Source organism: Rattus norvegicus, chromosome 7, assembly GCF_036323735.1.
Source record: "Rattus norvegicus strain BN/NHsdMcwi chromosome 7, GRCr8, whole genome shotgun sequence".
In the NCBI taxonomy this organism is placed as follows: domain Eukaryota; kingdom Metazoa; phylum Chordata; class Mammalia; order Rodentia; family Muridae; genus Rattus; species Rattus norvegicus.
In genome coordinates, this window is record NC_086025.1 from 115,194,281 (window position 1) to 115,222,095 (window position 27,815).

Consider the following 27,815-nt stretch of genomic DNA (forward strand, 5'->3'; position numbering starts at 1 on the left):
ACTACATCTGGAGTCCAATGCAAGCTGGTAGATAGACACACGGGTGAGGCATCCCTTTAATAGTATTAGAACCCACTTCTTCTGGATTCCAGTGTAAACTGAAGACCAGCAGGTCTCCAGGAATCCTTCAGGATCCCAGCATCAGACTGAAGCTGTTGAGACATCCAATTTCTCGGGACAGAACATCAGCTCCTTGGCTTTTTGGTCATGAGGCAGCCATTGGTTGCTAAGCTACCGGATTACAGCCTGTAAAATACTGGATTGCCTCATATATATGTGTGTGTGTGTGTGTGTGTGTGTGTGTGTGTGTGTGTGTGTGTGTGTGTTTATGTGTGTGTTTATGTGTGTGTTATATATATATGTACTAGATAGATAGATAGATAGATAGATAGATAGATATAGATATAGATATAGATACTATCAGTTCTGTTCCTCCAGAAAACTCTAATACACTGCTCTTGTAGAGGACCCAAGTTCAGTTCCCAGCACCAACGTGGGGAAGCTCACAGATCCCTGTAACTCCAGTGCCAGTGGATCCAACACATAAGTCTGGCATCTGCTGTCACATCACACATACATACATGAGAAGAAAGGGACTGTTAAAGTAGAGCTTTTCCAAGGTTTTGAGCTTTGATCCATGTACTGAGGTCTCTTTTCTTTTCTTTTTTTTAAGATTTATTTATGTTACATATACAGTCAATCTCTTCATGCATACCAGAAGAGGGCATCAGATCCCATTACAGATGGCTGTGAGCCACCATGTGGTTGCTGGGAATTGAACTCAGGACCTCTGGAGGAGCAGCCAGTGCTCTTAACCGCTGAGCCATCTCTCCAGCCCTGAGGTTTCTATACATAAATTAAAAGTAGGGTAGACAAGAGGGCTCAGCAGGTTAAGGCACTTATAGCCAACCAGACAACCTCGGTTTCGTCCCTGGGATATTCACAGTGCAAGGAGACAACCTTGCACTGACCTCCACATGTGCGCCACAGCATGTGAGTGTGCCCCCCCAACACACACACACAAATGTGCAATAGTTATAATTAGAAGTAACCAGGCATGATGATGCACACCTATAATCTCATCACCCAGGAAGCCACAGAAGGAGGATCAAAGTTCAAGACCATGGCTGGTGATCTGGCTTGGGGAAAGGCATTTGCTGCTGAGCTTGACAACCTGAGTTCCACTCTGAGATTCACAAAGTAGGAGACAGCCAACTTGCAAACTGTCCTCTGACTTACACACGCATATACCCACACAAAATAAATACATGAAAGTAGTAATTAAAAAAGATTTTATTTTCATGAGTGTCTGCCTGCGTGTGTGTATGTGCATCATGTGTACGCCTACAGGGAGCAGCAGAGGGGTTGGATTACCTAGAAGTATGGTTAGGGTGGTGGTGCTAGGAGACAAACTTGGGTCTCCTGCAAGAATAAGAAGTACTCTCGGGGTTGGGGATTTAGCTCAGTGGTAGAGCGCTTGCCTAGCAAGCGCAAGGACCTGGGTTCGGTCCTCAGCTCCAAAAAAAAAAAAAAAAGAAATACTCTTAACTGCTGAGCCAACTCTAGACACAATTTAAATATATATATATATATACCTTTTTAATAGTTCAGGATATATATATATATATATGTATATATATCCTGAACTATCATAGTCTTTAAAAACAACAACAAGGGGCAGTAGGGGATAGCAGAGGATAATGGAACTGAAGCTCAAAGTATATTATACATGTGTGTATGAAACAATGAAGGACTTTCATTGCACAAAGCCCTTGGTTCCATTCCTAGTACTGGAAGAAAAACAAAAAGGAAGCCTGGCCCAGTCTGGTCATACAGCTGCTTGAGAGGCCAAAACAGAAAGAGCACAAATTCAGTGCCTGCCTGGTTCCAGAGTGAGTTCTGGAGCTGTGGGTTATGTAATATACGATATGTAATTTCATTAATCTGGGGAGCATCCTTCAGGAGGAGAATACGCTAAAGCCCTGGGGCAGGAGACATTGGGGAAACACTTCCAGCTCTGCGTAAGATGGGATTTGGGAAAACAGCCATGGATCTCTGTGAGACCAGGCACAGAACAGAAAGCCGAGAGCTTATCATCCGCCCCAGGGTATCTGAGCTGCAGAAGCAGGCCTGACAGAGGTTACAGTTCTAGTTTTGAAGCTGAGCCCCAGAAGTAGTTTCTGGGTTGGTATAGATTCTCTGCCTAAGTCTGACTTCTCTGGGTCCTCTCTTGGAAGGATGAGGACATCAAGTCTGTGACTTAACCCATACATAGTCAGTGTCCTGGGGATCCCAGCACACCTGTGGGAAAAAGGAAGGGCCTATGACAGGTAGCCAACTGCCACTTAAACCTCAGTGATGGACACATCGAGGTTTGTCACTCAGGGCAAGCCTGAATCAAGTTGGCAGGGCTGTCCCCTTTCAGTAGTGCCCACCTGACGACTATCCTAGGGACCTATTTTCCTCTTCTTCCCTTTCTGAGAGACCAGAGACTTGGAGAGCAGGCTTCAAGTTGGACAGATAGTGTGAAGCCCCAGCTATGCATCCCACATGCACACATACATGCCTTGTAAGGCTCATGTGTGTGGCACATATTCATTCAAACATGCCCAACCCTTTGGAACTCGCAAGCTCCCATGTGAACGGAATGCATGGTGCCATTACAGCATCCTTTTTCCTTAGCCACCTGGGATGCTGGTCTGGTCTCTCATCCTTTCTTCCAGCCACCTCTGATTCCAGTCCAAGCTGATTTGCATGGTGCGCCCTGCTCTCCACTGAACCTGGGCCTCCGGGCCTCCCCCATCCCTCAGCTCCCTGTGTGTGCCTGTGCTCACTTGCTGTGGGCGTGGAGCTCTGCTCACCGCTCTCATCTGGCAGCCCTGGTTATGGCTCCCAGACTGGGGGAGAACTTCCCTTTGCAAAGTTAGATAACAGGCCGGGTTCTCTGTCAGAGGATTGGCGCTGTGGCTCCACGTGCTGCAGCTGGCACAAGGCCAGGTCCGCCCTGCCAAGCAGCGAGAAGGGAAGGCCTGGCTGCTGCCGTAGCTGGCAGGTGGCCGAGCTGGGGGTGGACAGGCGGGCTGGGGCAGGGGCTGCCCATTGGCTGCCTCAGGCTCACACCCCGCCTGCCTCCCTAGCCTGTGGCTCCCCAGCAGCCCCTGCCTCTCCAGCTGCTTCTAAACTCCGGAGCAAGCACCTCCTGCTGGGCCATGTCGAGCTGCAACCAGATTGGAGTGGCCCCTGCCATGGACATGCCTGAGGTCCTCAAGTCCCTGCTGGAGCATTCTTTGCCTTGGTCAGAGAAGAAGGCAGGTAGGAACACAAGTAATCTATACTGGCAAGGTGCCTAAGTGCCTAAGGGGTGGAAGCAGGCACAGGAACAGTAGCAAGATGGGTAGGAAGGGCTGCAATGCAGAGGACCCCAGGATGTATGTGGGTGCCACACCAACTCTGGGGCTGCCCTGTGCCTGCTGGCTTCGGGTGCTATGGCCAGCGTGCAGCTACTGACAGGTACTGTGCTCACGTGGGGCAAGGATGGACTATTGTGCCTGAAGGAGTCCAACTGGAGGTTGATTGCTTCTAAAGCTCCCTCCCTCTGCACGTTGTGGGTAAGCAGAGGAGTGGCAGAGCCAGGAGACTGGGGCAGGCTCGGTCTGGAGAAGAGGCTTTCTGCTCACCATTTGCTTGCTGTTGGAGGGCTGAACTCATGGATGGGATAGAAGCTGGTTATGTAACAGGACCACAAGCCCCACGTTCCTAGGATACCACAGGCAACCCTGGGGCTAGGGACAAGCAGAAGAGCAGAGTGAGTGGCAGAGGGTGTGGAGGGGTGGGGGGCAACTTGGGCAGCCTGTACCAGGTACCTTCCTGGAAAAGTTAGGTGCTTTGGGGAGTTGGGGAACTAATTTAGGGTACTCTCTCCTGATGTCTATGTTGCCAGATCTCTCAGGCTCACCCAGTTCTTGCTACCTTTATCAAAAAATTCCTGGCTGGGGGCTGGGGATTTAGCTCAGTGGTAGAGCGCTTACCTAGGAAGCGCAAGGCCCTGGGTTCGGTCCCCAGCTCTGAAAAAAAGAACCAAAAAAAAAAAAAAAAAAAAAATTCCTGGCTGTACTGGGAATGGAACCCAGGCCTTTTGAATGCTAAGCACAAGCTTTGCTATAGCGCAGTGCTACCAGTCCTGCCTCATTGCTTTTAGAGGAGACCACCCACCTGTCTCTGATGCCAGGGTGACAGGAGGTCAGGGTGTTCTTTTGGGACCTTTTTCAGTCATCTGCCTCATTCTGTGCTGGCATCTGATATATCTCATCACCATGGTGTCCCCACCCCCACCCCTACACCCCCCACCCCCAAACCCCCGCCGGACTTCTTCCTGTAGGGTTCTCCAAACTTGGGAGCCAAAGGACATTCCTTTCACCCTCTCGAGGAAGGCAGGACAGCAGGCTTTGACGCTGGAAACGTCTGAAGTAGTGGGATTCCCCAAAGCCCATGGCAGGCTCCTCCAAGGCCTTTCATGGATTTTTGGACCCTGGTGCTTTAGACCACAGCCTGGTGCTGTCCTGGTGTTCCTGGGTCTAATGGCACAAAGGAAGTCAGCTGCTCAGCAGAAGAAGCCCATGTCTACATCCCCAGGAAAGACCCTGACAGATAGATGAGCCTCAGCTAGGGTCCATACCCACAAACAGGCCACAGAGTGCTTTCTTCCATCTCTGGGTGGAAGAGTTTCCAAAATGTCAAGTAGAACCCTTCCAGTCCTGCAGGTACTAGGGAAGATGATGCAGCATCCTCATGACCCCACCCCGCTGTCCCAAGATGCCTACTGCACTGCAGACAGGGTCAGCTCCAGATGCAAAGGGGCTGACTCAGGGCACTGCTCTTTGCAGGAGACTAACAATGCCTTTGAAGTGTGGTAGCAACTGTTGGTCGCTGGCTCCTAGATGGTGTGCAGAGGCCTGTGAAAGCTAAAATCCCCATCCCTCATGGGCAGCGGGGCCCAGCACTTAGGGGACTTGCCCAAGGTTTCAGGTGGAGCTTTGCCAATGTTGGGTAATCCTCTGCCTGAGGATTAGTTAGCCTAGTGTAGCTGGGTCTTAGGACTGGGTCTTGGACAACCATGTGGCACTTCATGAAAATCAGAACAAGCTATCCCACAGGGCTGACAGCAGCTGTGGCTAACTTGAAAAAAAAATTGAGGGGAGAGTGGTGCAGGAGCCAAATACGTCACAAAGCCCCAACTTATATATTACTACTTCCTGCCTACAGCCACTACTCCCCAAATCTCCCAGACCTTCCAAAGCACTTAAAGGTCTGCTTGAACACGTGCACGCCCCCGCTGAGCCAGAAGACCCAGCAGTCCCATGTACGGACTTTACAAGTCCCTGTTGTGTTTTGTTCTGCTCATTTCCCACCACTCTGCCCTTCATCTCCATGTAAGAGGTGGTTCTCCTGGAAGACCCTGCAGAATCCGTACTTTCCCTTTTCTTCCTCTAGCCCAGATACTCTGCAGCACAGCCAAGTCACATGCGGGGTGTAGCTAAGTTCCAGCAGGAAAGGATTTCAGAAGTGAGCAATGCAGAGTGTGAGAAATTCCAGGTGTGCCCTCAAGAATGCTCTCCTACCACTGTGTGCTCCAGGTCAAAGACACTTCCCCAGATCCACATGGGGCTCCTCCGGCAGCTCCAGGGCCTGCTGCAGCCTACACTTCTGCTTCTCTCTGGTGCCCATAGGTAGATCCTGGTCAGTACTGACCTGAGACTCCTTGGTTTCCTGGTGGCCCTTACTGCGAACCACAATTCAACCAGCCTCCCTACACCATTTTCCAATCTCTGACTCAGTTTCTCATCTCTGTTTCCGAGTCTATAAAAAAAATCATGCTTCTCATCTCTGCTCTTGTACTTTCCCCAAAGATTCGCTCTCAGTGCTCACCCCATCTCCTGCTTTGTTCTTCTTCAGCTTCTTGAAAGATCTTGACTTCTGCTTCCCTTATCCACAGGGCCTGACTGTGTGCAGTGGCAACCTATCTACCTTTCTGTCTCCTCCACTTACAGGAGCCTGGCGTGCTTTAGTCAAACTAGGCAAGAAGGGGCACTTCTGGGCAAGGCTGTTAGAAGCAAAGCTTTAAAATTAGCCTGAGGATGTGATCCTAGATTCTACTGCCCAGTGAGCAGTAGAGCCTTTTTAGGGAGGATGAGAAATGCCCGTGCTGCTGGCTCGTTGCCAGGACTAAATGAGCTGTCCCATGTGGAAGTGTTTTCAACTGTGACATCCCATGCGGCTCTCTCTCAAAGGCCAAGAACAGTGTATGTGGCTTGGTTTCCGCTCTTTCTGCCTATAATCTGACTCTCATTCCCTTTCTGCCTACACTGGCAACCTGACCCCATTTCCTTATTTTCACCTCCCCTTAAAGACCTGGATGGTATGAGATTGTGCACACACAGGGCTGTTTCCTTGGAACTTCGTGCTGAGATTCCTGGGACATTGATCCCATCAACCCTGCACCAAATCCAACAACTCTGCTATAGTACAATAGGCAGCATCTCACTGCTATTTCCTCGGCTACAAAAGGGGAGAGGAGGAGGGCTCACTCCAGCCCTCTTGGTGAATGGAAGTGAACAGTGAAGGGACTCAGTGCAGCCTGGGCTGACCCAAACTTGGTCTTATGAGGCTGCATGAGGACTCACACGGCCTGGGAAACCGGGGAAGCACGGTGCTTGCTCAGGAGGGAGGAAATGACATGAGGCCTTCTACAGGCTGGCTATATTGTGTAATTTACTCCTCATTTCAGCCTGCTAAGTGGTATATCTTCCCCACTCTTTTAGTGAAAAATGAACTCAGAGAGCTTGGCCACCTCAGGGCAAATAGGTGAGTGGTCCCTTTCCTTCCTCTCTGCCTGAGGCCAGGACCTTGTTCTCTGTCACACCCTACCCCCATTAGAGACATGAAAAATTCATTTTCATCAAGTGCCAGACACTGATGGCAGTGTCAAGAGGCACCCTTCCAGGTGGCTTTGTATCTGGCCAGACCCTAAGTAAGGCTCCTATAGGAATGACCCAAGTCTCTCAGCCATTCTCAGGAGCATGTGCCAACCATTCCTACATCACTGTGTGCAGCACCATTGCAAGGGAGTCTGGTTTTCCATTCCCCAGTGAGAACACTGATGATCCAGAATGGGAGGTCACATACCTGTCAACCGGGTCACCCAGCTCCTGCTTCCAGGTTCATGCCTATCTCCAAAACCATGTGCTATTTCTTGGCCATCGAGTTATTCGTTATAGCTTAGTGAGCATTTGCTGTGCTTGAGGCTCAGACTGGATGAGACCAACACTGTCTTTGCTTAACTAGAACTGGCAACCCAGTGAGGAAAGATAGCAATTATAGGTCCAATTGGCCTTTCCAAGGGGAGACATTTAAACTAAATCCTGGAAAGTGAGGCAGAGCTGACTATGGGAAGAACTTTCAGGGTGTAGGGAAACACCTCAAAGACCCTTCCCTTTGTCTACAGAAAAGGCCATTGGTGCTACAGAAGGTGATCCATGTGGGGGGAAAGCGTGCATGTAGTGTGGTGGGAAAGGTCACAGGGATGCGGCTTCAGTGGTTGGGTCCTACAGCCTGCACCTATTTCTGTATCACCAGCAGAACTTCAGCTAGGGAAACCAAGCTGTCAGGTGGTGTCAAACACCGCACAGGCTGGTTGTGGTGGGGGAAGGTTTTTCTCCATAGTCACGGTTCTGTTGGGGCAGACTCTTCAGAGTACTGAAGGGAGAGGCAAGAATTTAAAGAGACGCCCTACCCACCACTTCTACCCTCAACACCTTCGGACCAAAGTACAAAGCACAGAGAGAGCCACAGTTTCCCAGTCACAGGTATGTGGGCTACAAAAGAGAGCTGCTGGCAAGGCTGGCGCTGGGGAGTAGCCAAAACAATGGCTAGTGCTTGTTCTTCCAGATTCCCCCGTAAATCAAACACAACTGCTAGTTCATATTAATAACACTTGAAATGTATGAGACTTGGCTTTAAAAAGTTCTAACCTTCTTACCAACACCAAACAGAGAAAGCCAGCCAACAAGTATTTAGTGCTACTCTGAACAAAGCATTGGCTTGCCAGCCTTTAGTGCTGGGATACCGAGGGTTGGCTTTCTAGAACTCAGAAGGAGCCTTACCATCAGCCTGCTTTCGCACATTCCAGGCCCTGTACTGTCTGTTAGTCCTCCTAGATGCTAAGTGGTCAGGATCGGTGTGGGGTCCAGGCTAATGGAAATCACCTGTGCAGCATGTGGTTCACTAAATAGACTTTCTAACTTGGGTTGGTCAGCAGGTTTCTGGCTGAAAAGAACAGAATCTAAACATCTTCCTGTTCTGGTGAATACCATTTCTCACCCCATGCTGGCTCTGGCTTAGCCTCTATAACCTATTCTTACCATCACAAACAAAACAACTCCTGAACCAACACAGCCTGAATGGAAGGAAGAGGCTGGGTGGATGCCCACCCGTCCATCTCACGCATTACGTAGGTGGGTGGGTACCTGCCAGTGCTTATCACAGATAATCTCCACAGGCCCCACTCAGGAGGGTTGTCCATCTGCTTCCCTGAGGAGACTGATGGAGGCTGAGAAGCCATTTGCACAATGCTCTAATCAGGTCACTGGCTCAGAGGAAGGTCTCCTCAGGTCTACTCTCAAGGCCATAGTCACAGCTGCTCCAGACATCTGAGGCAGGCATCGTCCTGAAAACTTATTATTGGACTTGCGTGGCAATACTTTAACCCCAGCACTTGAGAAGCAGAGGTAGGTGGATCTTTGTGAGTCTGAGGATAGCCTGGTGTACAAACAGTGAGTCCCAGGCCAGTGCAGAGCTACACGGTGAGATCCTGACTCCCCCACTCCACACCCACCCCCACTAAGAATACAAACAATCTCGGGTTGGGGATTTAGCTCAGTGGTAGAGCGCTTACCTAGGAAGCGCAAGGCCCTGGGTTCAGTCCCCAGCTCTGAAAAAAAGAACCAAAAAAAAAAAAAAAAAGAATACACTCTCACTCTAATTGACCAGCAAGAGGGCTCAGTGGGACAAAGCACCTACCACAAGGCTTGACAATCTGTTTAATTCCTTGGAACCTTGGTAAAAGAAGAACTGATGCCCAAAGTTATCCTGTAGCCTCCAAATGTTTACTATGACGTGTGTGTGTGTGTGTGTGTGTGTGTGTGTGTGTGTGTACACATACACAAGCACTAAATAAGTGATTAATTAACTTAAAACTATTATTAGAGACTAGAGATGTACCTCAGTTAGTCAACTGCTTGCCTAGCATGCACAGAGCCTGGGTGTGATCTCCTGAGCTCCATAAATTGGTGCTGGGGGTGCACGCCTGTGGTCCTGGCACACAGGAGGTGATGGCAGGAGAACATAAATTCAAAGTGATCCTCATCTACACAGCAAGTTTGAAGCCATCTTGGGATCCATGAGACCCTATCCCAAACAAACAAAAAACTCAAAAAAAAAAAAATATTGATACAGAGAAGTGTGCTGCCACATCATACTTTTCTTTGTCTTTCTTTAAAGACAGGGTGTCACTATGTAGCCCTGGGTGTCCTGGAACTCATTATATAGACCAGGCTGGCCTGGAACTCACAGAGATCCAACTGCCTCTGCCTTCCAAGTGCTGGGATTAAAAGTGTGCACCAGTGCACCCAGCAGCCGCACACTTTTAAAGTTTAACCAGGTACTAACTAACATGTTCCCTCTGAGGGAGTCTCTTTATAGGGCTTTCACACTATGGCACTTTCTCCTCTACTCTGGGAAGAGGCAAGGTCATAGCTATCAGCACAGCAGTGAAAGGAGACAGCAGCAGAGAAGGCTGCTGGGGTTCTTCTGAGGTCGGTTGGAGAAAGAAGAGAAAGTAATGTCCCTGCCTTTAGGACAATCCCCCACAGCTTGCAAAGAAGCATTAGACAGAACATGCTTGTAGTGCTCCTTCAGGATGCAGAACATCCCGAGGAACATCCACCTTTTGGTTATCCGGGGGAGCCTCTCAAGTGTCAGTAGAGAAGAGACTCAAAGCTAGATCCGCTTTGAAGCCTGGGCCTGTTCCCTTCCTGCATCCTAGTCACTTGCTAGGTAAGCTGCTCCAGGTTGGTGATCCGTCATCCATTTGGGGTAGCTATAGCCCAAGAGAGAGGGAGGGTAAGGAAGAGGGGACAGGAGAGGGAGAGGATGAGAGCAGGAGGGGGAATCTGGACTTCTCCCCGTGTGTCATCTTTGTTACAGACAGACAGGATGCCACTCTGACCCTATCAACCCTCCCCTGCCATACTAGGACCTCTTCACCTTCTCAACGGTGTAAGACTTAGCCATGAAAATGCACATTTCAGTCTGGTCTAGCCAGTTCCTCCAGAACCAAACTACTTGGAGATTTGTATTTCTTTTTAAAAAATATTGTTACGTGTGTGTGTGTGTGTGTGTGTGTGTGTGTGTGTGTGTGTGTGTGTATACAGAGGGATTATTATGCTCATGGAGGTCTGAAGACAGTTTGTGAGTCCCTCCTGCCATTTTATGGTACCCAGGGACTGAACTCTGATTGTTAGACTCGACAGCAATCACATTTAGGCCACATTTACCCCATGAGTCATCTTACCCAGCTTTTCTTATTTTATGTATATGAACACACTATCGGTGACACACCAGAAGAGGGCGTCAGATCCCATTACAGATGGTTGTGAGCCACCATGTGGTTGCTGGGAGTTGAACTCAGGACCTCTGGAAGAGCAGTCAGTGCTCTTACTCTCTGAGCCATCTCTCCAGCCCCTCACCCAGCTTTTTTTTTTCTAGAGTTTCATATGTTGCTTCATTTTCTTGGAGTTGCTCTTTTAAATTTTTTTCTAAAAACTTCTAGGTCAGTTTCTCCAAAAGATATCCTAGATACACGCAAAATTCCTCCTAATAGTTCTGCAATGCCTGGGTTTTCTGTGCAGTTTCCTTTTTCCACATTGGATTTATATCCATCAATTTTGATTAAATTAGGAAAGATATTTGCACGGGAGCACCTAGGCTAAATCCTGCTTTCTCCCTATTTGACAAAAAGAACAGACTGGAGAAATGGAACAATGGTCTGGAGGCATCAGGCTTAGAAAATCATCAACATCATAAAAACTTGTATTTTGGATTCAGTCCATCATCTTATCCCTATGGCCACCCAACGTCCTTTGGTCTCTTCCTTTAGGCCTACTCAGCTGAATTTCTTTTTCCTTAAGTCCTAACACAATTCTGATTCCATGTGCTTTTAGCTGTCTATCGTGGTGTTCTGTACCTACCACAGGAACCACAGGCTGCCTTTCAGTCAGAATCAGCTCCTCCTTCGGAGGCAGGGAGCCATGGGAGGGACAGAATATAAACAAGCCAGTCCCTGCCCCTCTGGGAGCTTAATCCCAGAGCGTCTAGTATTGTCTGGGCTTGAAGCCGAGTATGACTTGTACTGCAAAGAGGTACAAAGTTCTGCGAGCCATCTTGAAGGTTTGTTCAACCCTTTACGACTCACAGGTTTCCTAAGGAACTCAGGAAGTATGTCTTGTTTTGCTTTTTCATTTTAAGAAAGGGAAACTCGGAGGCGCCCAGAATTGTGGAGACTCTAGTTCAGTGTTGAATTTTAAGACTAAAGAAATGGGCTCCAGTGGCCACCTGGATATTCCCAAGGTCACAAGCGAGCAGCTAGTCGTCTGTCTCGACCCTGGTTCTTGGATAGGTCTCAAGAAGGCGCTTTCCGTACTAGTGTTTATTCCGCAACCACGCCTGCGCCCAATCCCTAAATCAGTGGGCAACCTGACACCCGCTTGAACGGCGGAGTTTGGAACCCGCCTGCCCTCCGCTAACCTCGCGCGGAGCGTGGGAGGAGCGCTTGCTGAGCATCCACTTCCCAGGCCCCTTACCCCGGGCAGAGTCCGCCAAACAACAGGCCAGGCGGGTCCAGGCCCAGGCCAGAGCCAGCCCCGCCCCTCTCCTTCCCGGCCCGCCCCTCCGCGCCGCAACCGCACGTGCAGAGCCTCGTGCAATCGCGCCGGCCCCGCCCCCTTGTCCCATTGGCTGACATGGGCCTTTCCCTCATTGCCCCGCCCCGCGTGGGTCGACTCTGCTGCCGCTCCACGTGACCCTCCGGGCTGGGCCGTAGTGCCCAGCTCCGCCTTCCTCTGAGGTGGCTTCTCGGAGGGAAAGAGGAAAAGGAGGCTGCGATGGACTGGGAGGAAACCTGTAGTCACGAAGGTGGTGGCGAAGGGGACGCGACTGACCAAAAAGAACAGGGGTGCTCCACAGAAGCCCCCGATGCTCCCAGGCGGGCGGAGCGATACTCCTCACCTGGCCCAGCACGTGTCTACATCGTTTGGTTCCCACAGCCAATCCCAGCTTGAAGAGCTGTGCCCGCCGGGCGCACCAATCGGAAGCCACGCTCCGGGACCGCTGGCCTGGCCTTATGAATAATGAATGAGACGGAACCAGTCCGCGGGAGGGGTGCGGATGGAGAGAGGCGGGGGTGCGGTAGCGCGTCTGCGCAGTGCTGCCCGTGTCAGCAGCTGCGGCGGGTCGAGCCGCTCCGGCCCATCTCGGGGTGCGGGCGGGGGAGGCGAGGCGCACGAGTGGGGCGCAGGGCACGATGTCCGAGGCGGGCGGCGGGAAGAAGCCGCCTGTGGAGCCTCAGGCGGGGCCGGGCCCGGGGCGTGCAGCTGGAGAACGGGGCCTGTCGGGCTCCTTCCCTCTAGTCCTGAAGAAGCTGATGGAGAACCCCCCGCGCGAGACGCGGCTCGGTGAGGGGGGGCGGCTCGCGCGTGTCTGGGGGCGGGGTTTTTGTAAGGGCGGGGCCTTGTGGGGGCGGGGCGGGCCCGGTCAGAGGTCAGGGTGAAGCGGTCCAGTGAAGTGGTGTTATCCGGGCCCGGAGATGGCTAGGGGCCTGCTGGACTAGGCCTCTGGCCCAGAGAGAAAATCAGGAGATGATCTGGAAAGGACGGGTCAACAGAACTTTGCAAGGAAGCAGCCAGTTAGATGGGGCTGCAGCGGGGCTGCCTACATCCAGATCCCTAGAATGCTGCTTGCCTGAAAATGCGGGTTCCTGGGCCTCACCTAGTCTGCGGATCCTGAGACAGAACCTGTATTTTAAGAAACACTCCTCTGCATCCTCGTGGGTGCAGAGTTCACCACCAAAGTTTGAGAGGCCCCAATCCATGTAGCAGATGGCCTTTGTATGTCTTTGGCCTGTCCTGGAGGAGGACAATTCTTCCTTAGGAGTGGACATTGAGCAGGTCCACTGTGGTGCATCCCTGGGACGCTGCTGTGGTGCAGATGGAGGAGGCAGTTTGAAATGAGGGTCGGTAGTGTCTCCAAGTTGTTTTTAAATCAAAGCGTGGTTTAAAAAAAATTAAGGGCCTGAAGGATAGACAAAGTGGGGCTTTTATGAAGGTTAGTATGTGGCCATTAAGGTCCTCCTCCTGATCGATTGTTGGGAATCACAATAGCAGGACCAGGCTTCATCGAATTGCCCAGGCCACAGGGTCCCTGGGGCCTTGTGTGGAAAGCAGACTTGGCCGGTATTTGGCCTGGAAGAGCAGCGGGACTGTCACCTATTGTGGGGTTCTAGGTCCATTGAGGTGTCCTTTCAGCCAGAGATCTTTGGATTTTCAAGAGCTCGGTTTAATTAGGGTATCTGGGAAGGAATTGGCTTTCTGTGGATTGCCTGTGCTGGGGAACTTATTTCCCTTTCTAAAATGCCATTTTTCTTTTCTTGGGTGTGTTCCGGGCTGCTGTGCCTATGGTTGTCACCGTTGCCTTATAAATAGCTTCTGCTCCTCAGGTGAGGCTAAATTCTCTCCTCCTGCCTCAGGACCCCATGTACACAAACCCTTTTGTTCATGAAGGTGATGCTTCGCTCCAGATCTTAGAGTAGGACAAACTGCAAGGGCTGCTGCTCACATCTGGCAGCTCTTGCTTAAGATTACCAGAGAGTAGCAGGCCATACAGTGATTTTGACTTACGTTTGCACATACTCACAAAGAACTTTGACATAGTCTTATCTTGTTAGGGTTATTGTCTCCACTTTGTAGGTGAGGGAAGTTGAGACTCTTGAGAGGCAAAGATGGTTTCTCAAGGTCACATGGGTGGGCCCTCTGGCTCTTGGTTTGGTGTTCTTTCTGTTGCATGAAAGTGACAACTGCTGGTGTCAGGCCCTGTGATTTAAGTCTTGGACATGTCAGTCATTTACCTTTTGGAATTAATTTAAAACTTGACCTTATAAACACTGAAATAAAATAGCCTGACTGATTATAACGGTGCTTGCTTACAACCCCAGCACTGGAGAGGTAGAGGCAGGGGGATCACTAGTTCCAGCTCATCCTCTGATGTATATCAAGTTTGAAGTCACCTGGATTTCATGACTATCTCAGAAACCAGAAAAAAATTGTTTTAATCGCTTTGGTCAGGAAAATGTGGAACTTCCTGTTGCTTGTCCTTCTGTGAGGCTGCTTGTTATCTTCCTCCCTTCTCTTACCTCTTTTGATCAAAGTGACCCCACCCCACTGGTTCAGTCATTTCTGAACAGAATGTGGACTCAGAGAGACGGGCAGGGAGGCCATCTGGCCCACCCAACCCACAGGCTGGAAGTTTTGTTGCCTCCCAGTTGTTTTTAAATCAAAGCCTGGTTTTAAAAAATTAAATTAAAGAGGCAGTCATAAGAATTCATGTTAAATCGTATTACAAGCTGTGAGCAAGTTCTGCTTGTGAGAACCTCCACCTCATGGGGTCTGGTCATTGTTCTTGGACTAATAGGCTGCCTTTTGACTGTCTGGTCTTGGGACCCAAGCATGACTGTTTTTTCTCCAACATAATAGTATCTGATGTCTCTCTTTTTTTAGTTCTAAATCCAGAGTTCAACGTTGTCTCCTTCAGTTTTGAAAACCCATTATGAACTTGTCATGATTTTATCTCCCACTTCTCTGATGAGCCTCCTTCTCACTCTGATTTCGTCTTGTCACATTTCTCTGTGTTTTTTTTTTTTTCTTAATTGCCCTCTCTTGGATATCCATGTGCATAACCTTTTGACTAAGACATGGGGGATTTGATCTTCACTAATTGATTACCTTTGCTTTGGATAGAAACAGTCTTTCTTCTTCAGCTCCTCCCTTTTCCATTCTCCCAGGAAACCTGCCTTCGGCCTTTTCTGCTTATTCAGGGATAAAGCCTTCTAAACTGGTTGCTCTGAAAAGAGCTCCAGATCCTCTCATTGCAGTCACCTGAAGTCAGTCTGTCTGAAAATCCAGCATTCTCCAGGCATTAGACAGGTTCCCATAGTCACTTTGTTGCCCCCTGAAATCTGGAACTGAGTCCAACCCAGTACCTGCCCTCAGTAAACTCATAGCAGTAAAGAATGTGTCCTCTGTACCATGGGTAATAGTCATATTCACATGCTGTCTCTGTTCTTCATAAAGAAGCTGGTGACAGGGAAACATACCAAGACTCAGGTTAATAACATGGATCTGGTCACATGTCCCACAACTAGTGGGTAGCAGCCCTGGGTTGCTATGGAGAAACATACCTGCAGGGAAAAGGACAGGGAACCTAGAAGCCATTGGATGGAGAATCTCAGCCCTTTCCACACTAAGATATCGAGAATGGTCAGAAGCACCACTTCCTTCCTCATGCCTCTCCTATAGATGCCCACACTCTATTTTGCATTAACTCTGGGACCACCTCCTGCCTCAGAGTATGCAGCTAACATTCACAAAGGCCAGAATCAGAAGAGCATGTGGTGCCACGCCCTAAGGAGACCAGCCTGCCTGGTTCAAGCACCAGGCACAATGAGAAGACAGGATGTGCTCTTGAAACAAGTGTATGGGATTTGGATGGAAACAGGCCTCTGAGAAACATGGGTCTTCTCCAAGGCTGGCTGTCCCCATCATGGGGTGAGTTACTCTTGTGCGGTGTCTCATCATAGATTTTGTTTGCAGATAAGGAAAAGGGGAAGGAAAAGCTGGAGGAAGACGAGTCTGCAGCAGCCAGTACCATGGCCGTCTCTGCCTCCCTCATGCCACCCATCTGGGACAAGACAATCCCCTACGATGGCGAGTCTTTCCACCTAGAGTACATGGACCTGGATGAGTTCCTGTTGGAGAATGGCATCCCTGCCAGCCCCACCCACCTGGCCCAGAACCTGCTGCTGCCTGTGGCAGAGCTTGAGGGGAAGGAGTCTGCCAGCTCTTCCACAGCATCACCACCATCTTCCTCTACTGCCATCTTCCAGCCCTCGGAAACCGTGTCCAGCACAGGTTGGTGACAGCCTTTGGGCAGGCCCACCTGCCTGGTCTAAGGAGCCCACTTCCCACTGAGTTCTGCCGTCCACACTCCTGTGTGCCTTTTGTCTGAAGCAGGTCCTGGTGGGCTGCAGACTAGAGGAGCCTCTGTTCCCACTCTTGAGTACTGTCTGAAGGCTAGGGATGAAACAGTCACCCTGGCAGCAGTTGGTCTCCTCTGTTGGGGCACTGCGCAGGAGGCTGGAATGAGTTCCTAGGCTGCAGCTCTACAGGAGAAACCCCACTGTGGTTCAGTGCTGTATTTTGGCCACAGATTCTTGGGAGGTTTAGGCACTACTGCTAAACACCATTGCTACTGTCCTTCCGACTGTCCATGCTAGCATTTACTGAGGACTTGCTCTATGCCCGACTTTAACAAACAGTCATCAAAACAATCTCACAAAATGAGTTGTACTATTATCCCTGTTCTGTACAGGAGACCGAGGCACAGAGAAGTAAGGAACTTGCCTAACTCACCCGGCCGACAGGTACTAAAGCAGCACTGAACCCAGGATGCTCATCTGCAGAGGCAGACACTGCTGAGGCACTAGCACAGTGTTCCCACTGCTTCAAACAAAACAAAACAAAAAATCCTTCAGGATCTGAAGACTGTTTTGGCTTTGTTTTGTTTTGTGTTGTTGTTGTTTGTTTGTTTTTGGCTTTGTTTTGGCTTATTTGCTTTCATATCTGAACATAAACCCACTGGGGAAGATTTGTCCCCCATTCAGAAGCCATGCAGAGTTTCTGTCGCCTTAGAGACATAACGACAGGCATCTCCTGGAACCACACCACAAAGCTCTCATGGTATGTTTCTGTTTAACTTTCCAAAAGGGAAACTTTTCAAATAAATATAGAGAGTAAGAAGTTGGAGTGTATGTCACTGGTAGGGCATTTTACTGTGTATCTAAAATGCCCTCTTAGAGTTGTTATTTTTAGTTGTGGGGGGTTATACGTGGATGCTGGGAACTGAACTCAGGTTAACTACAAAAGCAGCACGTGGTTTTAGCCACTGTATCTCTGCAGCCTTCGTATATCTGTAATCCTTATTCCACAGAAGACTGAGGCAGGAGGATCACAAGTTTAAAGCTACTCTAAATAACACAGTGAGACCCTATCTCAGAAAAATAAAAAAGAGGCTGGAGATGTAATTCGGTGGCAGAGAGCTTGCTTAGCGTGCACAAAACCTTGGGTTCCCGACTGGAAAGATGGCTCAACACTGAAGAGTGTTGGTTGCTGTTCCAGAAGACCCAGGTTTGGCTTCCCAGCACGTGCATGGTGGCTCACAACTACCTGTAACTAACCAGTCACAGGGGATCTGACACCCACACCCACTTCTGGCTTCTTTAGGTAACAGGTATGCATGTGGTATACAGACAAACATGCATAGACATAAAATAAATATTTTTTAAAAAGCCTTGCTTGGGTTTCTTTCTCAACACTGCAAAATAAATTTTAATTAATTAAATAAAAATTAAAAACAGAGGAAATGGGTTGCAGAGATGGCTCAGCCATTAAGATCATTTAGTGTTCCTGCAGAGGACCTGAGTTTGGTTCCCAACACCCACATTGTATCTCACCACCATTTATAACACCAGTTTCAAAGGATTCAGCAGTCACGACGGTGGTGTGTGCACGTACACGGAAGTAGAACACTTGTGCACGTAAAGTAAATAACCTAAAAAAAGGAAAACAAACAGATGGCTTAGTAGTAGGTCATCATTTGGGTGGTTCAGACCCTTAGCACCATGTGAGCATGGCACTGCTGGGGTCAACACTGGCCGGCCAGCCAGTATGCAGACAAGTCAGTGCCCTCCAGGTTCAGCAAGAGACGAAAATAAGCTATCTCAGAAAATAAGAGTGGACTAGCAAGATGGCTCAGCAGAAAGAGGAATTTTCCATGAAGTCTAATTGGGTGGTGGGACTCAAACTTGGGTCCACTGTGTGTATAATCAGGACAACTGAACCTCAGGACCCACACAGTGGAAGGAGAGAAACAACTCTTGTGAGTTGTCCTCTGGCCTTCAAACATGCAGCATGATGTGTGATTGAGAAAGACACCCAACATTACACCCTGGCCTTGACATGTACATGCACACATGTATACACATTAAACAGTGTTTAAATACTTCCCATGTGGAATTGACAGTAAATCACAGATATGCCTGTTCTGCCTCCTGAGAGCTGGTAATGAATGCATACGGCACCATACCCAGCCTTAGGAAAGATTTCTTAATGAAGTATGTATGTGTAAGTGTGCAGCCCGGTGGATCCTCACAGGGTGAACCACCCATGTCAGTACTGTACAATCAGGATCCAGAACTGTATTGGTATCCATGAAACACCTGTGACTCGGGGCGGTTGGCTTCTCAAAGGTAATCACTATTTCTGTCACCAGACATCACATTTCTTAATAACTGAGCTTCTTATCAATAGAACTGTCCTCTGTTTTGTTTTTAGATATTGTAATAAGTAGGTTCCCAGTACTCAGGAACCAGAGAGAAAAGGCTGTCACAACTTGAAGCCAGCCTGGACTCCATAGACTGACTGAATCCCAAGACAGCCATCAGTTATATAGAGAGACCTGGTCAGCAAGGGTCAGGGTCACTAAGATGGCTGGCTCATAAGTTAGAATGCTTACCATCAAGCCTGAAGACCTTGTGGGAGAGAAACAACTTCTACTAATTGTCCTCTGACCTCCTCCATTCTTGTACAATGGTGCATGTGTACACAGGTGTGCGTACACACACACATATAAATGTACAAAAAGAGTTGAGCAGAGGATGCAATGCAATAGGCTGCTGTTTCCCTTGCATTTGAGGATCCCAGGTTTAATTCCCAACACCGTACATGCACACATAATATAATTGCAAATTCATTGCATCAGTGCCCTCATATTTATAACTTTATGTAGTTTTATAGTATACGTATAAATTACATGGGCATTTTAATGTCTTAATGTTAACAAAGCATGCTGGGCATGGTGATGCACATAAAAGCAGGCAGATCTCTGTGAGTTTGAGACTTTCCTGGTCTTAAGAGTGAGCTCTAGAGCTACATAGTAGTGAGACCCTGTCTCAGAAACTAAAATAGTGGGCTGGAGAGATGGCTCAGAGATTAAGAGCACTGACTGTTTTAACAGAGGTCCTGAGTTCAATTCCCAGCAACCACATGGTGGCTCACAACCATCTGTAATGGAATCTGATGCCCTCTTCTGGTGTGTGTGAAGACAGCTACAGTGTACTACAGTGTATAAAGTAAATTAAAAAAAAATAGTTTCACAGAACATACTTAGTAGAAAGCTGGGTGTGTTGACGTATACCTGTGATCCCAGTACTCAAGAAACTAAGGCAGGAGGATTGCCATGAATTCAGGCCAGCCTGAGCTACATAGAAAGGGAGATATGAAACTAAAAGCCTTAATTTTTTCACTTACTTTGTAGTAAAGACATCAGTAATATGTGTGTTTTGTGTCTGGTCTCCTTTATACAGTGTTTTGTGAAAGTCTTGTGACTGTAGGGGAAGTTTGCCAGTTCCCATTCGTGACTAATACCATGTGAGCACACTGCACACCACTGTGTAGCCATTCTGAGGTTGAAGGACAGAGGAGCTCACTATGTGGTATAGTTGGAGTTCTTTTTTTTCTTTTTTTCTTTTTTTCGGAGCTGGGGACCGAACCCTGGGCCTTGTGCTTGCTAGGCAAGCGCTCTACCACTGAGCTAAATCCCCAACCCCTAGTTGGAGTTCTTAACAATGCTACTGGGAACACTTGTGTGCCTGAGTCTGCTCGTGGGTGGATACTCTTAGGAGTATTTACTTAGGAATAGACTATATGAGTCAGTGGACGTGAGTGTAATCCCCATCTTCCCTCTTTCTCCTCCTCCCTCCTCTTCTTCCTTCCTCCTCTTCTGCCCTTCCTCTCTTCTTCTTCCCTCTTCTTTCTTCCTTTCTTATTCTTTCTTCATCACAGGATCTTTCTGTGTAGCCCAGGCTGTCCTGGAGCTCACTGTGTAGACCAGGCTGGCCTCAGCCTCACAGAGCTCCACCTACCTCTGCATCCCAAGTGCTGGGATTAAAGGTGCTCCATCATGCCTACCATTATTTATTTTATGTGTATGAGTGTTTGCCTGTGTGTGTGTGTGTGTGTGTGTGTGTGTGTGTTTGTGTTGTGTGTGTGTGTGTGTGTGTGTAAATCATGTATAAAGTGCCCACAGAAGCCAGAGGAGGGTGTTGGATCCCCTGGATTTCGAGTTACAGGCAGCTGCAAGCCGCTGTGTGGATGCTAGAAACTATAACCAGGTCCTGTGCAAGAGTAGTGAGTGTTCTTAGCATTGAGCTCCAGGACTCACAGATATGTATAGACCACATATACATACCTTTTTTTTTGGGGGGGGGGCGGTGAGACAGAATCTTTTGTAGCTTATATCAGCACACCCAACCTGATTCAGTTGAAAACCTAAATTTGATCATGCCACACTTACACTATGAACAGGGCAGATAATTTGGCGGGAGTGTTTGTGGGGGAAGGGGGAAGGAGAGGGAGGGAGGGAGAGAGAATATGAATGAATGAATGAGAGAATGAATATGAATGCTTTGGCTTTAATTTTGGCTTCTTTTTTTGTTGTTGTTGCAAGGTATGTAGTAACCTTCAGGCTTCTACACACATTATGCCAGTTGCACCCTGGAGTCCTGATGTAGCCAGATAATATCCTGCAGGGCAGAATTGTCTCCTATTAAAAACTGTGGCCTTGCGGGGTTGGGGATTTAGCTCAGTGGTAGGGAGCTTGCCTAGCAAGTGCAAGGCCCTGGGTTCGGTCCCCAGCTCCGAAAAAAAAGAAAAAAACAAAAACAAAACTGTGGCCTTAACCTCTGTTAACCTAAAACTGTGTTTTCTAGGCCAAGACAGTATCAGGGATTTAGTTTGTATTCAGTAACTATCAATTGACTGAATATTGGTGTACTCAATATTGGCAATATTGACTGTGTAGGCCAGACGTTCGGTTTTCTTTTAAAACGACTTTTATGTCAACACACAACCTTTGAACTCTGAAACTGACATTAACCCAATGTTTACCTGTAAACCAGCCAGCTCTTTGGGACAGGAAGAGAACCAGCCAGGCTATGACTCACTCTGTAGTTCAGTTACTTACCTCTGGGGTTCTGGAAAGCCAACTGCATTTCTATGAACCTTGGTATCCTCTTCTCTAAAATGAGAGGTAACACTCATTCCTTTAGAGCTGTAATTAAGAGTGACTGACGTGGGGGCGGGGCTTGTCAGCCTCTCAGCCCGTGTCCTCACCCTGTTGTTCCTCTTGAGACACAGGAGGTTAAGGGTTATCATGATTCAGTGTTTTACTTGTTAATTCTTCTGGAAACAAAATACTTAGGAAATCCCTTCCATTTTGGAGGCCTCTGTTTCCTTTGGTGTGTTCTGTTCAAAAAACAGAAGACTTCATGGGTCAGTGGTTGAGCACATGCTTAGTATGTATGGAACCCTGAGTTTGATCCACAACATACACCAAAAGACAGGGTTGTCTTAGGGATTAGACCACATGTGTCTTGGGGCTGGTGGCGTGGTTTTCTTCTAAGTAGCAGTGGTTTGTGCTGTCTCCAAGTTATATAGTGGAGCAATATGTTCTTTCTGTCCAGTGAGATGCTTCTAGATTGTCTGCCTGTCTTTCAGAATCATCCTTGGAAAAGGAGAGGGAGACACCAAGTCCCATCGACCCCAACTGTGTGGAGGTTGATGTGAACTTCAATCCTGACCCTGCTGACCTGGTCCTCTCTAGTGTACCAGGTGGGGAACTTTTCAACCCTCGGAAGCACAAGTTTGCAGAGGAAGACCTGAAGCCCCAGCCTATGATCAAGAAAGCCAAGAAAGTCTTTGTCCCTGATGAGCAGAAGGTAACACCCAGTGTCCTTTATTAAAGGCACAACAGTGGTTTAAGAATCTAGGGTAAGGGGTTGGGGATTTAGCTCAGTGGTAGAGCGCTTGCCTAGCAAGCAGAAGGCCCTGGGTTCGGTCCCCAGCTCTGGGAAAAAAAAAAGAATCTAGGGTAAGCTGTGGCATATCTCAGTAGTGCAGGTCACACAGTGGCACAGCACAGTGACACAGCTCAGTGGCACAGCTCAGTGGTGCAGTGCTTGCCTGGGACACATGAGTCCCTGAGCTCCATCTCTAGCACTTGAAAAAGAGAAGGAAGCTGAACTTTGGCTCACACCTTTAACCAGAGGCAGAGGCAGGCAGATCTCTGAATTCCAGGGCTATACAGAGACTCACATAAAAGCAAAAAGAGAGGGGTTGGGGATTTAGCTCAGTGGTAAGGCCCTGGGTTCGGTCCCCAGCTCTGGAAAAAAGAAGAAGAAAAAAAAAAAAAGCAAAAAGAGAGAGAGGGAAAGAAAACTGGAGTAGGACCTGTGCTTTCTCATATGTGATTTTATATGGAGAACTCTTCCTACTATGGACACCATGTGACAGGAGTTGTCTACTTGAAGCCACATCAGCAGTGATGGGAAGAAGTGGTCAGGTGTGACTTGGGTCCTGATTACTCTGATACCTCCCTTCTAACCAGGGTGCTGCTGGGTGTTTTAGTGTTCCACCTCCCTGGTATGAGAAGTCACTAGACCTTAGAAAGTGAGATTGAACAGTTTTAAAGGACAAAGGACACCTTCTAGGGCTGGGGAGATGGCTTAGAGCAGTGGTTCTCACCCTTCCTAATTCCGTGACTCTTAAATGCGGTTCCTCATGTTGGGGTGACCTCCACCTGTGAGATTATTTTGTTGCTATTTTGCAACTATAATTTTACTACTGTTTTGAGTCGTAATATATCTCAGTGGTGGTGCACGGCCTTTAATCCTAGTAAGTGGGAGGCAAAGGCAGGTGGCTGTCTGTGAATCAGAGGCCAGCCTGGTCTACAGAGCTAGTTCTAGGACAGCCAGGGCTACACAGAGAAACCCTTCCTGGAAAAACCAAATAAGTAAGTAAATAAGTAAGTAAGTAAATAAATAAATTGTAATGCAATATCTGTTTTTGGATGGTCTAAATATGACCTCTCTGAAAGGATTGTTTGTTCCCCAAAGGGGTCACAACCCACAGGTTGAGAAACGCTGGATTAGTGGTTAAAACATTTGCCACAAAAACATGAGGACCTAAGTGCAAATCCTAAGAAGGCATTTGGAAGTTGTAACAGGTAGTATGCCCTGACAGGAAGTGTGCTGCTGCAATCCCAGTGTTCTTACTGGGAGAAGGGAGAAGCCCTGGGCCACCTATCCTGCCAGACACAGCAGTGAACAGCAAAGGGACCCTGTATCAAACAAGGTGGACAGTGAGGACCAACACCCAGAGTTACTCACCGACGTCCACACATGCACCTGCTCTCCCCCTCTGTTCCCCTCCCTCTCTCTTGCATGGTCTTGTGAAGTCAGGTTTGATCTCAGAGGACTAAAGTACACCTAGGTTGTTGGCTTTTAACCAATACTAAGTGCGGTGTGGTGGCACACATCTTTAATCCCAGCACTTGGGAAGTAGAGGTAGATAGATTGCTGGGAGTTTAAGGCCAGCCTGGTCTACATAGTGAGTTCCAGGACAGCCAGGGATACCTAGAGAAGACCTACCTCAAAGAAAAAGACAGACAGACAGGTGACGGAGAGAGGCAGAGAGAACGAGGAGAGAGAGATGTCAACAACCACCAATATGCCTAAAGTAAACAAGGGCAGAACACGAAGCCGTACAATGCCTGACAGCTCAGACATTGACATGTGCCTGGGCTGCACCATACACCTGCCCCTTGACAGCAGGCAGTGTCCCCGAGTATTCCTGTTTAGGGTCCCATCTTGAGTTCTTACCACAGCATTGCACTATGGGTATGGGAGGGTGAGGATTTGGGGATGGGAAGGAAAGACTAAGCTCTCTTGGGGGACACCAGACACCAGTAGAGGGCCGTTCCCACAGGATGAGAAGTACTGGACAAGGCGTAAGAAGAACAATGTGGCAGCTAAACGCTCCCGGGACGCCAGGCGCCTGAAGGAGAATCAGATCACCATCCGGGCAGCATTTCTGGAGAAGGAGAACACAGCCCTGCGGACGGAGGTTGCTGAGCTTCGCAAGGAGGTGGGCAAGTGCAAGACCATCGTGTCCAAGTATGAGACCAAGTACGGGCCCTTGTAACCTGTGCCCCTTGCCCCGCAGGGCACTGCCTGCACCTCAGACCTCTGCCTGGGGCTTCCTGGACCCCACTCGTGTGGAGACTTAGGACTCTTCATGGGCACATGGTGGCGTACCTGCTCTAGGAGCACTCACGTCTCAGCTTCATTATAACATGGCCAGCACATGTGGTGACTTCCCCAGGGGACCAGGGTCCTCTCTGATGGGGAACATGAGTGAATCTCTGTAGCCGGGTAAATGGCCCAAGTCTCTTGTTGGATGCTCCGGCGGAATCAGAAGGGGCCTTCTGGAGTCCAGGTTCTCCTGTACAGAGTGCTCAGGCTTTCCTAGCCTCCCTCAGTCTCCAGTTTGGACTGACAAGGGCTGTCTACAGAATGAGTCATGATTATTGTCACCCTAATGTCGTCTCAGGTAGCAGGTGCATTTCCACTTGGGGTGTGTCTGTCATGTACCTCACCCTCCCCAAAAAAATCTTTGAGAGAAACATTCATTCCCATCTGTCTCAGAACCAGGACATGCTAATACTCTGTTAGTGTATACATGGTGGTGGGCCACAGAAGTGGGGTCTCTGCATAGCCTGGAGTTAGGGTGGGGTGTGGGGCTTGCAGTAGATATGCACCCAACCATTCTTAGCTCCGGCTTCTATCTTGTGGCTCTCAGGCCTGAAGCAGCCCTGGAATCAATTTCCTCTACATCTCACTTGCTATGGAAGAAAAATTCGCAGGATGGCTGGGCTCTGGGCTCTAATTGCCAGCGCCTTTGTACCTCTGGGCCATTCTGGAGGCTCTTGACATCCACTAGCCTGGTCTCTGATTATTGTCACCCAGTATCCCTTCTCAGACCTTAAGTTTAAAAAGAAAACCCATCACCTAGGAAGCTTGAGCTTCCTAGCCCCAGGGTACCACTTCTGCATGGTGTTTAGGAAACTGGCCTCCAGTCTCCTGTTGTGGGCACCAGACTGAGGGCTTTTCTCTTGGGAAGCTCCATGGAACCCTTGCTCTGGCTCACCAATGTACCCAGACCAGAATCCAGTCTCCCTGAAGGCAGAAGAGGGCCTGTCACTTCACAGATTAGACTCCCTCCCTTGAGTATCAGCAGGTCGCCTTCTATGAGTTGTATTTGCTGAAGGTACAGCTCTCATGGGACAGCGGGCTCTGGAGACATTACACTGGCCTGCAGTCCGTCTGGAGTCAGAAGGTGCCCACATAGGTCTGACCATTGGGTAGAGTGATTTCTTGCAGCTTTGGCTCCCTCTGTGTCACAGCTGCACCTTTCTCTTCTATTTGGCTGGATTGGAAATCATGGAACCCTCTGCTCATGTGGGTCAGTTAGGGTGCCCTCCAGGAGGGTGTGTTTATTTGCTCAGGGTGGGCAGCCTGTGTGAAGGAGGCAGAGGTGATGAGGGTGCTTTATTATACTTAACACTGGCTTTATTTTAAATGGTGGCTTAGTTTGGGGCCCCAATCTTTTAAGACTTTTCATAATGATGTTAAGACCAGGGCAGACTATCTACTGGCCATGGACTGCAGCCAGGAGATGCCCTGCCCCTCCTGGGACCTGCACACCACCTCTCTGGGGAACTTGACAAAGGTCCCTAAGGCTAAGGGAGGTCTCCTTCCTACTAGGTCCCTGACTTTGACTCTGTGGTTCTCTAGGAACCGTGTGCACACTTGTCTCTGTTGTAACCACAAAGGGCAGTAGCACCTAGCATGTCAGTGTCCTGCCCCGGCTGCTTGCCTCCCACCCACCCAGGACTTCTCTGGGCTGGCTGTTCACCCAGAGGCAGTTCCTCATTTTGTTATTGGTGGACAAGCCTTGACCTGAAAATCTCTTCGTTTTCTTTGGCTAGGAAATGTAAGGTTTGTGTTTTTTAAGTTTTAGTTTTAAGGAATAGATACTTAACTCTGGATGCCATCTGTGTTCTGACCCTAGTGGGTGGATGGGGCTTACTGTCTCCCCGTGGTCCCCTCTCTGCCTTGTGGTGCCCTCCTTTCCTTCCAGAAGTAGGTAGGGGTTCTGGCTCCTCCTAAAGTGCTTACAGAAACAGTGTCTGCTTGCTTCTTGGAGGAGCCTTTGGAATGAAAACCGGCAGGGAAACAAACCAGAAGGAGCATGTCTGGAGGTTGACATCTTGGCGAGAAAAAAAAGTATTCATGTAAGCTTGGCTCCTCCGTTGGCCTTAGGACCCAAGGCTGCACAGAAAGAGTTGATCTCTGCTGTTGTTTTGCTGTGGAAGCCTCCTGACTCCCCTAGGAGCTGACAGCAGAAGCCTGAAGCTCCTCTCTTGGATCTTTGAATTCTAAGGAATACCAGGCTCCAGAAGCCAACTTCAGTTTGGCTTTTCATGGGTTTGTCTTGGGATGAGAAATGTTGTCACTTCCTAGACATCCTGTTCTCAGCTATGGCAGCCGCAGCAAAGACACCTGAATGAGTTAGAACCTTGCAGGAATGTACATTCAAGCGATGTGTGGAAGAAGAACTACATGCTTTTGGAAAGAGCCAGCTGTGGGGGACCCGCTCGGTCACCTTAGCCTCAGCCCAATAAGTTATGTGGGTCTGACTCCTGTGGTTGGGGACAGCACTAGACAGTGAACCTAACTCTTGGTCCACACTCTCTGCTGAGAGGGTGCTGTGGTCTGCTTTCCACTCTGGCAGCTCCTACAGTCCTCCAGCCTGGGGACAGATGAGAAGCTTGCTTTCCAGGGGCCCTGAGAGGTATGCTCCCTGGGAGGGGCCTGTAAGTGGAGCTCTTGGTTTCCAGGGCAAAGCCCCACCCACAGCTTCTTTAACATCTGTTAATTAAGTGCAATAAATTTTTCTAGAAAAAGGCAAAGATGATTTCCAGGTAGAGATTGCTGTCGTTTGGTGTTGGATGCCGGAACACCACTTGGTTTTATTTTTCTAAGTGCATGTGATTGGTAGAGTGTTTGGGGCTCTGCATCCTCCCTGGGAGCCGCATTCCAGCAACCCCTCTCCCTACCTTTGCTGGGGGAAGGAGGCCAGGAGGAAACCCCTTTGTCCCAGCTGTAGAGGCGGAAGCAGACAGCAGCCCATTGGCCTTATGTGTGTGTGTGCCTGTGCGTGTGTCACTGCTGGTGGGCCGGAGTGATGTGGTAGGGAGGGAAGGTGGGAATGTATCCTTTTCAAACAAAATTAAATATTTTGAGACGAGAATTTGGCATGGTCTTTTCTGTTACTCCCTCCTTTATTTCCTCATATGTCAGCATGAGAACCAAGACAGAAAACCTCATCTCTTTGGAGTCCCAGGTAACACCGCTGTCCACACCAGCTAGATACCCTTGGCCAAGTCTCCTAACTCTTCTGTGCCTCAGTTTCTTC

At 48.9% G+C, this 27,815-nt stretch overlaps 1 protein-coding gene across 5 annotated transcripts; it reads left to right on the forward strand.

Moving 5' to 3' along the window:
- The first annotated feature begins 2,899 nt into the window (after positions 1-2,899).
- Tef (TEF transcription factor, PAR bZIP family member) lies at positions 2,900-27,650 on the forward strand. Of its 5 annotated transcripts, none has more exons than XM_006242068.5 (4): positions 2,900-3,312; positions 15,975-16,292; positions 21,996-22,216; positions 24,264-27,650. In XM_006242068.5, the coding sequence occupies exons 1-4, from the start codon at positions 3,210-3,212 to the stop codon at positions 24,477-24,479; spliced, it is 858 nt and encodes a 285-aa protein (XP_006242130.1). In that variant the 5' UTR covers positions 2,900-3,209; the 3' UTR covers positions 24,480-27,650. The 5 variants fall into 5 exon arrangements, with proteins under 5 accessions (XP_006242130.1, XP_017450188.1, XP_063119187.1 ...); XM_017594699.3 differs by lacking the exon at positions 2,900-3,312 and adding an exon at positions 3,379-3,510; XM_063263117.1 differs by lacking the exon at positions 2,900-3,312 and adding an exon at positions 3,591-3,805.
- Positions 27,651-27,815: the final 165 nt, after the last annotated feature.

What these genes read in the sequence shown, in the direction of transcription:
- Tef (NM_019194.3), top strand. Translation starts at nt 12,635, where the DNA reads ATGTCCGAGGCGGGCGGCGGGAAGAAGCCGCCTGTGGAGCCTCAGGCG. An exon ending in CCCGCGCGAGACGCGGCTCG is followed by an intron (nt 12,786 to 15,974) that starts GTGAGGGGGGGC and finishes TTTTGTTTGCAG; the next exon opens with ATAAGGAAAAGGGGAAGGAA. An exon ending in GGAAACCGTGTCCAGCACAG is followed by an intron (nt 16,293 to 21,995) that starts GTTGGTGACAGC and finishes CCTGTCTTTCAG; the next exon opens with AATCATCCTTGGAAAAGGAG.